Source organism: Cladophialophora immunda (genome assembly GCF_000835495.1).
Source record: "Cladophialophora immunda strain CBS 83496 unplaced genomic scaffold supercont1.2, whole genome shotgun sequence".
Lineage (NCBI taxonomy): Eukaryota > Fungi > Ascomycota > Eurotiomycetes > Chaetothyriales > Herpotrichiellaceae > Cladophialophora > Cladophialophora immunda.
The window spans coordinates 4,588,190-4,600,561 of NW_015622542.1; the positions used below are offsets into that span (position 1 = coordinate 4,588,190).

Consider the following 12,372-nt stretch of genomic DNA (forward strand, 5'->3'; position numbering starts at 1 on the left):
TTCCTGAGATATCGCTAAAACACGCGCCAAAGATTTGGGGGTTCCCACCTCGTCCTGCCATCAATGAGCACGCGGCGGTAATCCACGGAGGACCTCGCTCCGAGGGTGACGTTCTTGGAAACAAGTCTGGTGCTGGAGGGACTCGGACTCGCGAAAGTGGGCACTGACTGGGCACTGGGCAGGCTACGGGGGGAGAAGGAGAGGCAGGCAGCTCAGAAGGCGGCTTCAAAGCAACAGCAGAGCACAAACACGATGATGCACGACGGCGGGGTAAAATGTTGGACCTTGTCGCCCACTGGGCATCATGTGTTCTCGCGGTCGCAGCCTTCGACTCGACCTTTCATTTGCTCTCTCTCATGCATCAGGTCCTGTCCCGTGTTGGCTCGTCTGATTCAGTGGCTCTTACTTAACCTCGTTGACAACTCATCCCCTTCCTGCTGCACATGCCTGCGGCACCCCGTCCGGCCAACTGCCAACTGACAACCTGCCAGCAAATGTATCGGCTGCGGCTGCACTCTTGAACTGCCGCAAACCAAACCAGGCATCATCTTGTCACCTCTCGAGTCTTCCAGGTTAATCTCTCTCTGGCTTCCATCGAGTCTGGATCCGCCTCATCTCTTCAAGCATGCTCATTCGATTTCCCACTGCCCTCTCCCTGAATCCGCTAGCCTGTGTTGCGACCGAGGTTCATCACGACCCGGAGCGCCGCTGCTAACAGCCTCTCCCGTGATCCGTGTCCTCTAGCCTACCGTCCCTCCGATCTACTATCCCGTCATGCCTAAACAACCCTCGAAGTCGGGCAAGAGGCTGAAGCGAGACGACGATAATGACTCTGACGACAGCGATGAAGATCTTCAGCCCATACACTTTTTTGTTCCCGGCGAAAACATCAACGCCGCAGTTCTGGTCGATTACATTACACGATGGGTCGATCGCACGGCAAAGATAACGTCGGCCCAACATCCCACGGTGAGACCAGCCCGGGGGAGTGTGTGCTTGTCTCAACTGACCATCGCCAGGATAAAACACGAACGGGCTTCAACATCCTAGCGAAAAGAGCGCTCAATGCCGTAAGAGCCTTTCCCCACTGTGCGATGCCCCCCTCATGCTGAGCGCCTTCGTTGCGATTAGGTTAGCATTCGCGATCTCATCAATGATTCTAGAGACTGGGACTTGGAAACACAAAGCAGTACGCCTATACTTTCTTGCGGAGACGCATGACAACAAGGATTGACAAAATTTTGTGTTCGCAGGAGAATATAGAAAAGATCCGTACGATTATAGAGAATCGGATACCGCCAGGCGTCGGGCGAAAAAGGGACCGTCAGAAGGCGGCACAAACCGACCTCAGCAACCCCGGGTCAAGCGAGATGCGGCGAATGAGCCTGCTGACACTGGGCGGCAGGAGAGAGCTACAATGACATCGAACATGCCCGGTAGCCCTCCCCAACCTGGGTACCATCAACCTCAGCCTCAGTACGCATACGCTTCCCATTCTCAGCCGCACAACATCCAACCGAATCCCAGTCCATACTATCAAGGTCAAGCAAGACCCGATCAACCCTCCCCCAGTTTCAACATCACCGTGAACACGGCAACGTTTGCGCCGAGACCGGGGCAACCTGGTCAGTACCTGACGAGCGGATATCAAACAGCGGGATATGCACACATTGGACAGCATGAATCCGATCCTCCGCCAGCTTACCAGCAGTCCACGATAAGTCGAGGCCCCTCAGGTCCTCAACCCCCATCACAACCCGGCCCCGACACCTTCGACGCGGACAAGGCGGTGACAAGTCGACATTTCCCAGCACAAGCAACGCGACAAGGCTCAACAGACTCCAAAGAGGACTTTCCTCGGTCACATAGTGCTCAAGATCGTCGGCCCTCAACGATCGACCAGTCGGGGCGGAGATCTGGTCGTTAGGTTGGATGATGGCACTGGAGGCGGTTTGCTTATCCCATAGACTCGTTACTGCTAGGGACCAAGGACAACGAGAACTCAAAGCAGTCTCGCCTGCTGTCCCGACCAAAGGCGGCAGAAAGGCTTCAGCCACAGCCACTCGGCGGCAAATGCCATCAACAGGGAACCCAGTGTCTCATGGACCTTCGTCATGCTGGCAGCCTTTCAAGGGGGAGTCTTACCCCTTATCACCGTTACCATTGACCGATCTGGATCGACCGATGTATCCCTTTTTTTTTTTTCTCTCTTTCTTTCTTTGGCCCAGCCTTTGGTGTGTTGGGCTCCCTTGGATAGGGTGGCCCAATGTTTCACCACCAGTCGCTGGGCTCGTCATTGACGTCGCCGTCTTCGTCAATCATCCCCTGGACTGACAGATTGAATGGAGTACAATGCCGAGACAGGTATGTTTTGGAAGTTGACCCGGGCTTATGGGTTGGACAACAACGGAGATGGTTTCGTCAAATGCCGCGCTTTAGATTTTCGGACCGAGCCTTACCCATTTATTAACCCAAACTTTCGGATTGTTTGATGAAGCTGGTATTGTTCAGACGGCATCACGTGTCCAGAATATTGGTGTGAAAGCATTGAAGGGACTGATATGGTTGGACAATGAGGCCAATTGGGTGGGCATCCAACGGGCTATGGTCAGCAGATGGCACCGGGGGAAAGGAAGGGAAGCGAGACCCCTAGGGATATCCGCTTATGGGCGAAGGTCCTAAGCTGAAGAAGACGAGCCCTTGAAAACCAACCTTCCAACAGCTGTGGTATCGTTGTCGCATTTGCAACCATCTTTTGCATATCCATTGTATATACGCATCCCCATTAAACTCTCCTCTGGGATTAGATTTGATTGTTGCTGGTGACTTTCCTGAAGGCCCGTCTGGAATTGAAAGTCCGTAAGTACGTCAATAGGTTGCCATTGAAGCGCTTGCAATGGGAATGGCAATCCCAATACCAGCCACACCAATAATATTGGGCACTGCCAAGTTCCTGGCAAGGGAGGGGAGCAAAGTCTTCAATCTCACCTTGGGCGATCATCAGTCGTCTTATTGGCGTATGGTCCACAGAGATTGCCGGTCATCCCAAGGGGAAGAGGCGAGAAGCCGTGCCAGTCCAAAGGCAGAGGAGAAAGAACCGTCATCTCGATGCCATGACGAGAGTCTCATTCTCTGCTCTGGGGGAGTGGCCGACGGCAGTGACGCACATCAAGTATTTAAAACCCTCAGATGTTCCCCTGGGGGTCCTCGTCCGCCGTCTCGAGTTCCACAGAAAGTCTTTGCCTTTCCTATGTTGCTCCCGGGTGACGATCCCACCCACCGCCCGAGGCTGGAGGCAGCTACCGCCGCCGAGGGGCCAGGGTTTCAGCCTTTGTTTTGGCCGCAATCTTACTTTGTCGGCTACGTGTCAAGCTAAAACCACGCCGCTGTCGCCGGGGTGGGTGGTGATTGGGCTACAGAAGGGACAATGCATATGCAACGGGCCCTTGGAACTGGGCCTGTAGCGTTGAGATGCATGGGCTCATCCAAGGGCCACGACACATGAAGACGAGCCACTGCGCCCACGGGCCACCCAAATTACCCCTCCTCGTCGACTTCCTTTGTGAGAGGCCGCTCTCGCAAGGCAAACATTACCCTTTTTTTCCTTTTTTCCTTTCTGCCCTTGGAACCGCGTACAGCCGGCCAGGCCAGGCAAGCCCTTATTGTCGAGCTGTTTTTCTCCTGCTTCGAAGCTGACTAGCTTTCGGCCATTTTCTGGATCCCTAACTTCACTTTAGGCAGTGATGACCGCTGAGCACCGCAGAACAACATCAAGTCAATGGCCCTGAGCCTGGGCAATCCTCGTGGATGGACCGTCGAGAATGTTGCTGCTCCAGCACCAGCTCCAGCTCCAGCATCAACCCAGGCGCCCGCCTCTGCCTCTGCTCTTCTCGAGGCGCGCGAAGGCCCCGCTCCCGCTCAGTGGCAGGCGGTGAAGGAGGAGATCCGGATCCTGTATGAAAAGCACCCCTTGCGAGATGTCAGGAGGATACTATTAGACCGGCACAATTTCCGCGCAACGTGAGTGTGTGTTGTGTGTGTGTGTTATGGGCAAGAGCTGCCGAAATTCCCCAGCCACTCGTCTTATTCTGGCCGCGGGCTCAACGTCCCATGCATTAATTGTTTGCTGATTCTTTTTTGAAACCCAGGGAGCGGATGTATAAAGCCCGACTGTCGCAGTGGGGAATCAGTAAGAACTACTCCGACAAGGACTATCAGATATGTAAGTTCGACACCCCCTTTCTTAAAAGATATTTGTAGCGGTATTTGCCAGACGAGCGCGACTGGGATTGCTGCTGTTTCTGCTCCTCTTTTTATTCTAATTACCTGTTGTCCTGTGCTGACGAGCAGCTTGCAGGTGCGGTGCTGCACCACACTCGCCAAAAAAGCGGTAAACGGTCGACGGCGTTTGTGATCCATGGCCACAAACGCTCCCTCAAGGACCTCAACAAATACATCAAGGGGCGGAAGATGACCGAGGAGGATTTCCTCGCCTCTGCCCTTGCTAATGTCAAATGTAGTACCGCCGCAGACCAACAGCAAGAGCAATATGCTCATGTGCGAGCCTATACCCCCGAGCCTGAGGCAGAAGCCGAAGAAGCACCGCCTCCCTCGTCCGCTCCCAGAGGACGGCCGCCGGCCGAGATCGCAGCAAACGTCCCTTCGGCCAAGGATTCGCCCAGGGGAGCTGCGTCAGAGTCGGTCTCGAGTGTGCCAGGACCAGGACCAGGACCAGCCTCGTGTTCCACAGCCCCCACCTCCGCTTTCGCCCACCAACATTCCCCGACTAGTCCTTCGCAGCGGTGGTCACCCCACCACGCAGCCTCGCCATATCTCCCGCTGGCCGTGTCACCGCCTCAAAGGCACGGTCCTTATTTCCCATCCAAGGAAAGCACCACCACCACCACCTACTCGTCGGATGCTTCACCCTCTTTGTCGTCACGCGCCCATGCCGTCTCTTCTCCCCAGGATGCCCCGTTGTCGGCGGCTCTGTCTTATACTTATCCTGCCCCCTATGAACCCCTGGCCACCGTGGAAGACCAGGTCCGCCATGCTGGCACGGTCTACGACACTAGCCCCGTCATGACCTGCAACCAATTGGGCCGAGACGTGGAATACATGGCACTACAGCTAGTCGACGCCCCGCCCTTGAAGTCCCTTTGCGGCCACGACGACATCCGGAGCTGGGCACTATTGTTCGCCGACAGCTCGTCCGAGGACTCGATGGACTATGAACAGATCTGTCCGACATGCCATGAATCCACCCGCGAACATTTTATCAGTCTCCCAAATCTGGAGATGCCTCAGTTACCACGCAATATTCTGAACGCCACCCAGGATTTACCGGAAAGCACCATCTCCATCCCCGCAAGCTCACGCGGTCACGAGCATTCGTGGAAGTGGGTGGCGCGGTGCTTCGCCGCCTGCATCTATCTGCGAAGAGGCAACCATACGTTATCGCAACGAAGTCTCGCCGACGCGGACGCCGAGTTCAAGAAGATGCTCGTGCCGCGACAAGATCCTAAAGTTTTATTGGCGCTCAACCAGACACTACAGATCCTCCAGATGCACGATCAAGGGGACATCACCAAGACGATTATGCAGAGTGCGTATCTGGTGGCGGAACGGTTACTGGGGCCGAGTCACCCGCTCACGACCATTGTGCGGTGGATGGTCTACGTGGCGAACGGACAGATGCGTAACCACGACATCACGAGCGAAACGCTCCGCGGGGTGCACGAGCAGTTCGTCCAGCACTACGGCCAGGAAGATCCGCGGGCCATCGCGTCCAAGTATTGCTATGGGTTCATGTTAAACGTGGAGTGGAAGCTCCAAGAAGCCGAGCAGGTCTTGCGCGAGGTCTACAAGGTTTCGTCGACGGCACTGGGGCCCAAACACTTGCAGTCCATCTCGGCGCTGACGAATCTGCATCGCTCCCTGGAGCGGCAGAACCGCATCGACGAGGCGGTGTCGGTCCTCCGCTGCGCGATCCGGGACTCGAAGGATACGCTGGGCGACAATCACCCGCGAAGACTGGAGAGTCTCCGGTTACTTGCCCTGCTGTATAAGCAACAGGGGCATCTCGACCTGACCGAGGAGTTGTACTGGCAAGTCCTCGAAGGGCGCGTCAAGATGCTGGGCAAGAACCACACGTTTACCCAGGGCATGAAGCGCGGCCTGGAAGACCTGCTCAAGGAGAGGGGGAAGTGGACGGTGGAAGAGAGGCGGCCGGGGAAGCGAGGCGACGGGTCCGTGGAGGTCGTGGTCGCCGAAAGCAATTCCCAGCTGCGCTTGCAGGATCTCTTCGAGTGGGATGTTCACGAGCAATGGGACGACGCGAGGAGCGATGGCGGCAGCAGTGAGACGGGGAGTGATCACGCGGCATTCTGAGCGTTTTTTTGTTTTTGTTTTTGTTTTTTTGGCCCACCGTTTTCCTTTTCGGTGCGTGGAATGGGGGTTTTTATTCGGGACACGGTTTTACAAGTAGTTCTACATGACCCAGGGGGGGTGTTTACTGGCCATTGGGGGAGTTTTCCCTCGTGGCGGCCCTAACATTACAGAAAGAAGAAATATCAAGTCGCGTGGACGTGCGGGAAGAGGGGGAGAGAGAGAGGACGAAAAGCCACTGACGTCGTGAGGCAGAGTGGTCGCACGGCCGGAGTGCAGGGGCGAGAAGTTGACTACCTAGTAGCTAACCTGTTGTATCTGGGATCGGACGAGAGAGGGATGTTTGCGGAAGGAGATTCGAGAGAGGGAACAACGGGGAGGTGGATGGATGCTGTTGCGAGTTGCCTATGCCTACCTACTACTCTATACTCGCCAGACGTTATAAAGCATACCTAAGTACCGAGTGGCTCTGTTTGTTTCTTCTCAGCCCTCCGTCCCATGATGTTAGTCAACCGGTAAGTAAGGAAGTCGATCAGTCAGTCAGTGAGCCAGTCAATTAGTAGGCGAGCGGTGACGACCTCCTCAGCGGTGATGAACCCATGCGCTGTTTATTCGAACAAGGCCAGCTCCCCATCCGCGTCACAGGGCCTCATACATAATATCACAGTATCACAGTATCACAGTATCACCCTGCGTTAATGGTACCACCATCACCAGCTATCACACCTCAAACATCCCACCCCACGCGCTACCCGTCCGAGCCGTCCCTCCCAGCTGCTCCTACTCCGATGGACAAGTAGCCATCCGACGCACAGCACAGCGCGCGCGGGACATTTTTCTTTTGCCACCCCACCTCCCGTGCTCGCTCGGTGATCACTGGATGATCTGCACACGAAAGACGCTAGTCGCCCTGCGTCCGCCTCGCTGTACGAGGAGGGGACTCGGTAGGAGGCAGGTGGCAGGGTAGGCGGTAGGGCAGGCACGCAGGGCCCGTTCGGTAACCGAAGTGCATGGAGTAGCAAGTAAGTAGCAAGCAAGTGGCGAGCAAGTGGCGAGCAAGTGGCGAGTGGCATGTTGCGTGTGGCATGTTGTATGGACTCATGCGTGGTATATGTAGCTATGTACTTATGTAGCTATGTATGTAGATCCCCGTGCATATGGATGTTGTATGGACCTCGTAGTTTGAGGTTAGAGGTTAGGGGGGTAAGGGTAAGTACCATGCATGCATGGCCGACGCCTGAGGTCCCTTGCATCCCATCCCCTTGATGCGATCCGCGGCCCTGCGTTTTCGGATCAAGCTCTGGGTTAGGGATTTCAGGTGGCGGGACTGGACTGGACTGGACTTGACTTGACTGGTTCGAACTTGATCGCAGGGCTCGCAACTGTGCTCGTTAGGCGATAGGCACTCCGACTGCTCTCGAGCCGGGATCAATCACCAGGGTCTCCTAGGCTCTAACGAGAGGAGTGCTAGGATGGTGCAGTTAATAAGACAGGCTAGTGATTCGTTTGAGCCCTCTAGATCGGCTAGGTGCGTAGGAGGAATATAGAAGAATGCCTCGACCTACCTACCTACTATTGTCCAGCGAGTCAGCTGGTCTCAACTCCAGTCTGCGTGCGCTCACACTCACTTGAAGGCTGAAGCTGTATTACTGGGCGCACGTACATACGACAGGGCGATGAAAAGTACGTAGCTCATCTGTGGAAGTCTGGTTTGTATACAGGCGGGCCCTCCCGGTAGAGCCAGCCATGTCTTGGTGGATTGCGAGATATGCGGTTTGGGCAGAGGGAAGTGGTTCGAGTTTTGTCATTTCTGGAATGCTCGGGACGAAGTATTGATACATAATGTGCGACTCAGACAGCCACCAACTGTTATAACATAGTACATCACCAGAACCACATCGTGTAGCCCTACTGCCGTGGACGTGGTATGAACATTTTCCAGATCCCCTAGATGCCAGCAAAGAAAGAAAGCACCACTCAATGAGTAGCCAGGAACTTTTCCGTGTCGTATTCATAGATCCACGACAGACCGGCGTCCTCCCCGATGAACAGGAAGTATGCCCACATGACCCACTCCTTGACGATTTGCTGGAACGTGCTGGCCGACGATTTTCGCATGTCGCCGCCCTTGGAGGTGAAGGCGAGGATCTTCTTCACGCGGTCTCTCCTCGTTGTTTGCCACTGTGCGAGCAGGTCTTGATGACGGGCGGACTCCTTTTTGTCCAGCAGGGCAAGGGTGTCGGCCAGAGTAAGAGCGTCCTCAAACGCCATCGCCGCGCCTTGCCCGCCAGTGGGAGGCATGGCGTGCGCCGCGTCGCCGATGACAATCACCCTGCTCGAGCTGCTTGACCAGGAGCTCAACTCGGGGACTTTGTAATAGCTGTGACGCAGTCAATGTCAGTACTATTGCCGGGATGGCCAGAAGGGAGAATATGAATCCAACTTACGGCCATAGGGACAGCGAGGACATGTCGACCCCCTGCGAGGCGACGCGGACAATGTCGGGCCACGTCTCGTTCTCATGGTGCGACTGCAACATCTTGTACAGGGCCGCCTCGTCCTTTTGGAGCTGGGCCCATTCCTCGCGGCTCCGATCCTGGGCCTCGACCGTCGCGAAGCAGCTGACGCGGTCCCCCGTGTACGTGCAGGGCATGAACATGAACGAGTTCAACTTCCCCAGGATCAAGCACGGCATGTACATTTCCTGCCCGGGCTGGAGCAGCTTGGACCGGGCGAGGGACCCGCCGACGCCGAGTTGGCCGCTGAAGGTGGGAACGGCATCGGGGTCGAGGTGTTTGCGGACGCGGGAATGGATGCCGTCGGCGCCGATCAAGAAGTCGGCCTCTTCAGTGCGCCCGTCCGCAAAGGTCGCGATGACCGTGGAATGGTCGGTTTCCTGAATCTGCACGCATTTGGCGTTGAGGTGCAGCTCGATGTCCCGCTCGCGAAGCACGTCCACCAGCGTCTGCCGGACGATGCCCCGAGACACGCGCAGCGCCTTGTATCCGTATCTGGCCTCGCTGCCGTTCAGCACCGTGGCGATGCGACTCAGGTTCCGGGACGAGAGGAATCGGAACTCCTCGTAGTTCCAGCCCTGGGCCCGGATGCGGTCGTAGACGCCGATTCGGTCCAGGGCGCGGAGCGCATTGGGCGCCAGCGCCACGAAGCCGCCGTCAAACGCGGTCTCGTCGCGGAGGTCGAAGACTTTGCAGGAAATGTCGTGTCGCTTGAGTGCAAGGGCCATTGCCGGCCCTGCCAGTCCACTCCCAATAATGATAACTTTCATGATTCCCTCTGGTGTTGGTCTGTACCTATGAAGCAGATTTGGTGTACGAAAAGAGTGACAGCGGCTGTAGGGGATTGGGAAGATGCCCTCTGGCGCTCTGGACGCGTCTCAAACGAGCCATATATAGATCTTCGACTCACCTTCTGTCTCATGACGAGTTCAACACGGTCCAGGCTATGAAGGTTCTGGAGAAAAGGCATTTCATCACCGCCATGATGGCTGGTAGGTTCGAGGACGTGCGCCACACGAATGCCAGGGACCAAGCAGAGGGGCCTCAGCCTTCGTGAAAACGGCCTTTAGCTCCTCGCTTCGGATGCAGTATCGAGAAAAAGGGAAGCACCACGTGGGAGTCTAGACAGAGAGCGGGAGGGTTCGCTTGTGTCTCCCTGATAAGGCCTGAGGTACCCAAATGCCCAGATGCTAACCAGCTAAGCCCTCGCTCAGCTGCCCCAAGTAGGTTTCGACCATTGCTACGTGCGAAACTGTAAGCGTGGATGGGTGCTGGGCTGTACCTTGAAGCGAGCCGATGGGCGGGCAAATCAGCGGTAGATGTTACGTACGCCAAACCGCCAGCTTTGCACGACAATATGGGGTTGTAACTATAGATTGCTCCCACCACTCTGTTATTTCGCCAAAATGGTCACTGTCTGCCCAATTACGCCTACAGCTGGCAAGGGTAGGGCCTTAGATGATGCCCATAACGTCTTCTAGGAAAGCAAAAAGGGCGCAAGCGGTATCCAATTTTACAATGACAACGTTAATGTTACTTGATGTCCTTGTATCAAATGGAGCGGTGGAAAAGAGTGAGGTGTTGGACGATATCCTAATATCCTAAATAGATAGTGACCAGTAACCAGGAGTAGTAGTACCAATAGTGACGGCAGAGGTAGGGAGAGGGCTGTCTGCAGACTGCACAATCCCGTTGCGCAAAACTCACGCAGAGTCGATGTTGTGAAACCTGTCGACGTGCTGTAATACGCTGTGATGCGATGCACAATGCACCTGTTGAGATGTGGTTGCATGACTTTTCGTACTTTGCAGGACAGTGTGTATCAAGACTGCCCAATCTCTTACATCTGGCATTCGTCTGCCCAAGGAGCCACTTCGCTTCATAGCCAGCTGGCTATAGACCTCCCTGGTACATATAGATACACACATATCGGTGCATCTTTTCTCTAAGCCTGGCTCATTAATCCTGCACTCTCTCACCGACTGCTTCAACCTCAGCACCACTTCCGAGAACATCGAACTACTCTTGATTCCCAAATTTCAGCCCCCCTTGCAGTCTTGCGGCACCGTAAATACCGGCTATGTCGCCCTTCTCACCCACCGTCTCCTTGACAGTCTTCAAATAGTCGTCCCCGACTTCGACTTGTCGCATCCGGCACCCGCTCTTCTTGGCCAAATCCATGGCGTGTCTTGCGTCTTTTCGTGCCAGGTCCACCGCGAACAGCGGTTCCGCCCGCGTGTAATAGTCACCGGATCTCATCCTGCTCGAGTAGGCCGTGTATGGTCCCGGGAACATGACTTCGATGAATTTGTGGAGCTCGTCCACCCCAAGTCCGGAATTTTCGGCCAGGACGTGCCCCTCGGACAGGGCGTTGACCATGCCCAAGACAAAGGTGTTGCCGATGATCTTCAGGAGTGTGGCCTTGCTCGGCTCTTGACCCGAGAAATCAACATTGGCCCGGCCCATCACGCCCTTGCAGTATGGGAGCACTTTTTGCACGGCGTCAGGTTGACCCGCCACGACACATATCAGTTGGCCGGCATCGGCCATGGCCGGTGCTCCAAAGACCGGGCACGCCACGAAGCTGGCTCCCTTTTCTTCTACCATCTTTGCTTCCTTGGCCGTGGTCTCAGGGTGGACCGTGCTGCAATCCACGATCAGCTTGCCCTTGACATCGGTTTTGAGGACCTCTTCGAGGGTCGAAAGCACGGCTGGGTCGTCGCCGAGACAATAGAATATAATGTCTGCTTTCGAGGCGGCTTCTTGCACGGAGGAAGCCACAGTCGCGTGGCCTATCTTTGCGGCGAGGTCATGGGCTCGTTGCGGGGTGCGATTGAAGATGATCAGCGGGTTGGATAGGTTGCCTTTCTCTACCAAGTTCTTGCACATGCCCTAGGTTTGGGAGTGAGCATCTTGCAATGGCAAGTCAACAGAGATATACTGACCCTGCCCATATTCCCCAAGCCTAGCCAAGCCAATTGAGGTGCCATCTTGTTGGAAGTATCGATGTGGATTTGAAGTTCGAGTGCGCTAGGAATTAGAGGTTGCGACTTCGCGACGTAGTGTGCTCAAATGTATTCTTCCACCTACTTGTACCAGGTATCTTGGTTGCATTTATACCTGTGAGATGTCAATTGATACGGACCGTGCAAGGAGCCAGCCTCATCCGTTTCTCCCCGTTGTCCCTCATGACGTTGGTCGTCGTCAGTTGCAGATGGGCATGCGGAGACATTCCGGAGGCTGACAAAGTTGAACTACTCGACGAATCTACATCGTACAACGCGTACGCGAGGCTGAGAGTTCTCCCTGAGACTCGGGAGAACACGGGTTGCAGAGGTGCAGCGACGACTTGGTCAGCATTTACAATGATCAATGGCAAACAGAAGCCATTTTCCCATCCCTAGAGGCATGAGAAAGGGCGCGACACTCGGGACTCAGTGCGAGGGGCGCGTTGAATGTGTGGAGCGCA

At 55.5% G+C, this 12,372-nt stretch overlaps 4 protein-coding genes across 5 annotated transcripts; 2 read left to right on the forward strand and 2 right to left on the reverse strand.

Moving 5' to 3' along the window:
- The first annotated feature begins 321 nt into the window (after positions 1–321).
- PV07_03855 lies at positions 322–2,213 on the forward strand. 2 transcript variants are annotated; one of them, XM_016390615.1, is made up of 5 exons: positions 322–969; positions 1,020–1,070; positions 1,132–1,189; positions 1,254–1,476; positions 1,528–2,213. In XM_016390615.1, exons 1-5 carry the CDS (start codon positions 775–777, stop codon positions 1,925–1,927), a joined length of 927 nt encoding a protein of 308 aa, XP_016252517.1. In that variant the 5' UTR covers positions 322–774; the 3' UTR covers positions 1,928–2,213. The 2 variants fall into 2 exon arrangements, with proteins under 2 accessions (XP_016252517.1, XP_016252516.1); XM_016390614.1 differs by having other exon boundaries at positions 1,254–2,213.
- Positions 2,214–3,568: 1,355 nt separating this feature from the next.
- Positions 3,569–6,854, forward strand: PV07_03856 (uncharacterized protein). Its single transcript, XM_016390616.1, has 3 exons — positions 3,569–4,020; positions 4,149–4,222; positions 4,358–6,854. The coding sequence occupies exons 1-3, from the start codon at positions 3,779–3,781 to the stop codon at positions 6,388–6,390; spliced, it is 2,349 nt and encodes a 782-aa protein (XP_016252518.1). The 5' UTR covers positions 3,569–3,778; the 3' UTR covers positions 6,391–6,854.
- A 1,321-nt stretch (positions 6,855–8,175) lies between these two features.
- PV07_03857 (uncharacterized protein) lies at positions 8,176–9,870 on the reverse strand. The gene is made up of 2 exons (XM_016390617.1): positions 8,835–9,870; positions 8,176–8,767 (listed from the first exon to the last, which is right to left on the reverse strand). The coding sequence occupies exons 1-2, from the start codon at positions 9,671–9,673 to the stop codon at positions 8,365–8,367; spliced, it is 1,242 nt and encodes a 413-aa protein (XP_016252519.1). The 5' UTR covers positions 9,674–9,870; the 3' UTR covers positions 8,176–8,364.
- A 618-nt stretch (positions 9,871–10,488) lies between these two features.
- Positions 10,489–12,108, reverse strand: PV07_03858 (uncharacterized protein). Its single transcript, XM_016390618.1, has 2 exons — positions 11,849–12,108; positions 10,489–11,795 (listed from the first exon to the last, which is right to left on the reverse strand). Exons 1-2 carry the CDS (start codon positions 11,891–11,893, stop codon positions 10,923–10,925), a joined length of 918 nt encoding a protein of 305 aa, XP_016252520.1. The 5' UTR covers positions 11,894–12,108; the 3' UTR covers positions 10,489–10,922.
- Between the last annotated feature and the right edge of the window lie 264 nt (positions 12,109–12,372).

Excerpts from the sequence above, each read along its gene's own strand:
- PV07_03857 (XM_016390617.1), bottom strand. The coding sequence starts at position 9,673 with ATGAAAGTTATCATTATTGGGAGTGGACTGGCAGGGCCGGCAATGGCC. Across the intron at positions 8,768-8,834 it reads TCCTCGCTGTCCCTATGGCC|CTATTACAAAGTCCCCGAGT; the intron begins GTAAGTTGGATT and ends ACTGCGTCACAG.
- PV07_03858 (XM_016390618.1), bottom strand. The coding sequence starts at position 11,893 with ATGGCACCTCAATTGGCTTGGCTAGGCTTGGGGAATATGGGCAGG. Across the intron at positions 11,796-11,848 it reads GCTTGGGGAATATGGGCAGG|GGCATGTGCAAGAACTTGGT; the intron begins GTCAGTATATCT and ends TCCCAAACCTAG.
- PV07_03856 (XM_016390616.1), top strand. The coding sequence starts at position 3,779 with ATGGCCCTGAGCCTGGGCAATCCTCGTGGATGGACCGTCGAGAATGTT. Across the intron at positions 4,021-4,148 it reads CGGCACAATTTCCGCGCAAC|GGAGCGGATGTATAAAGCCC; the intron begins GTGAGTGTGTGT and ends TTTGAAACCCAG. Across the intron at positions 4,223-4,357 it reads CGACAAGGACTATCAGATAT|GTGCGGTGCTGCACCACACT; the intron begins GTAAGTTCGACA and ends AGCAGCTTGCAG.
- PV07_03855 (XM_016390614.1), top strand. The coding sequence starts at position 775 with ATGCCTAAACAACCCTCGAAGTCGGGCAAGAGGCTGAAGCGAGACGAC. Across the intron at positions 970-1,019 it reads CGTCGGCCCAACATCCCACG|GATAAAACACGAACGGGCTT; the intron begins GTGAGACCAGCC and ends GACCATCGCCAG. Across the intron at positions 1,190-1,253 it reads GGACTTGGAAACACAAAGCA|GAGAATATAGAAAAGATCCG; the intron begins GTACGCCTATAC and ends TTGTGTTCGCAG.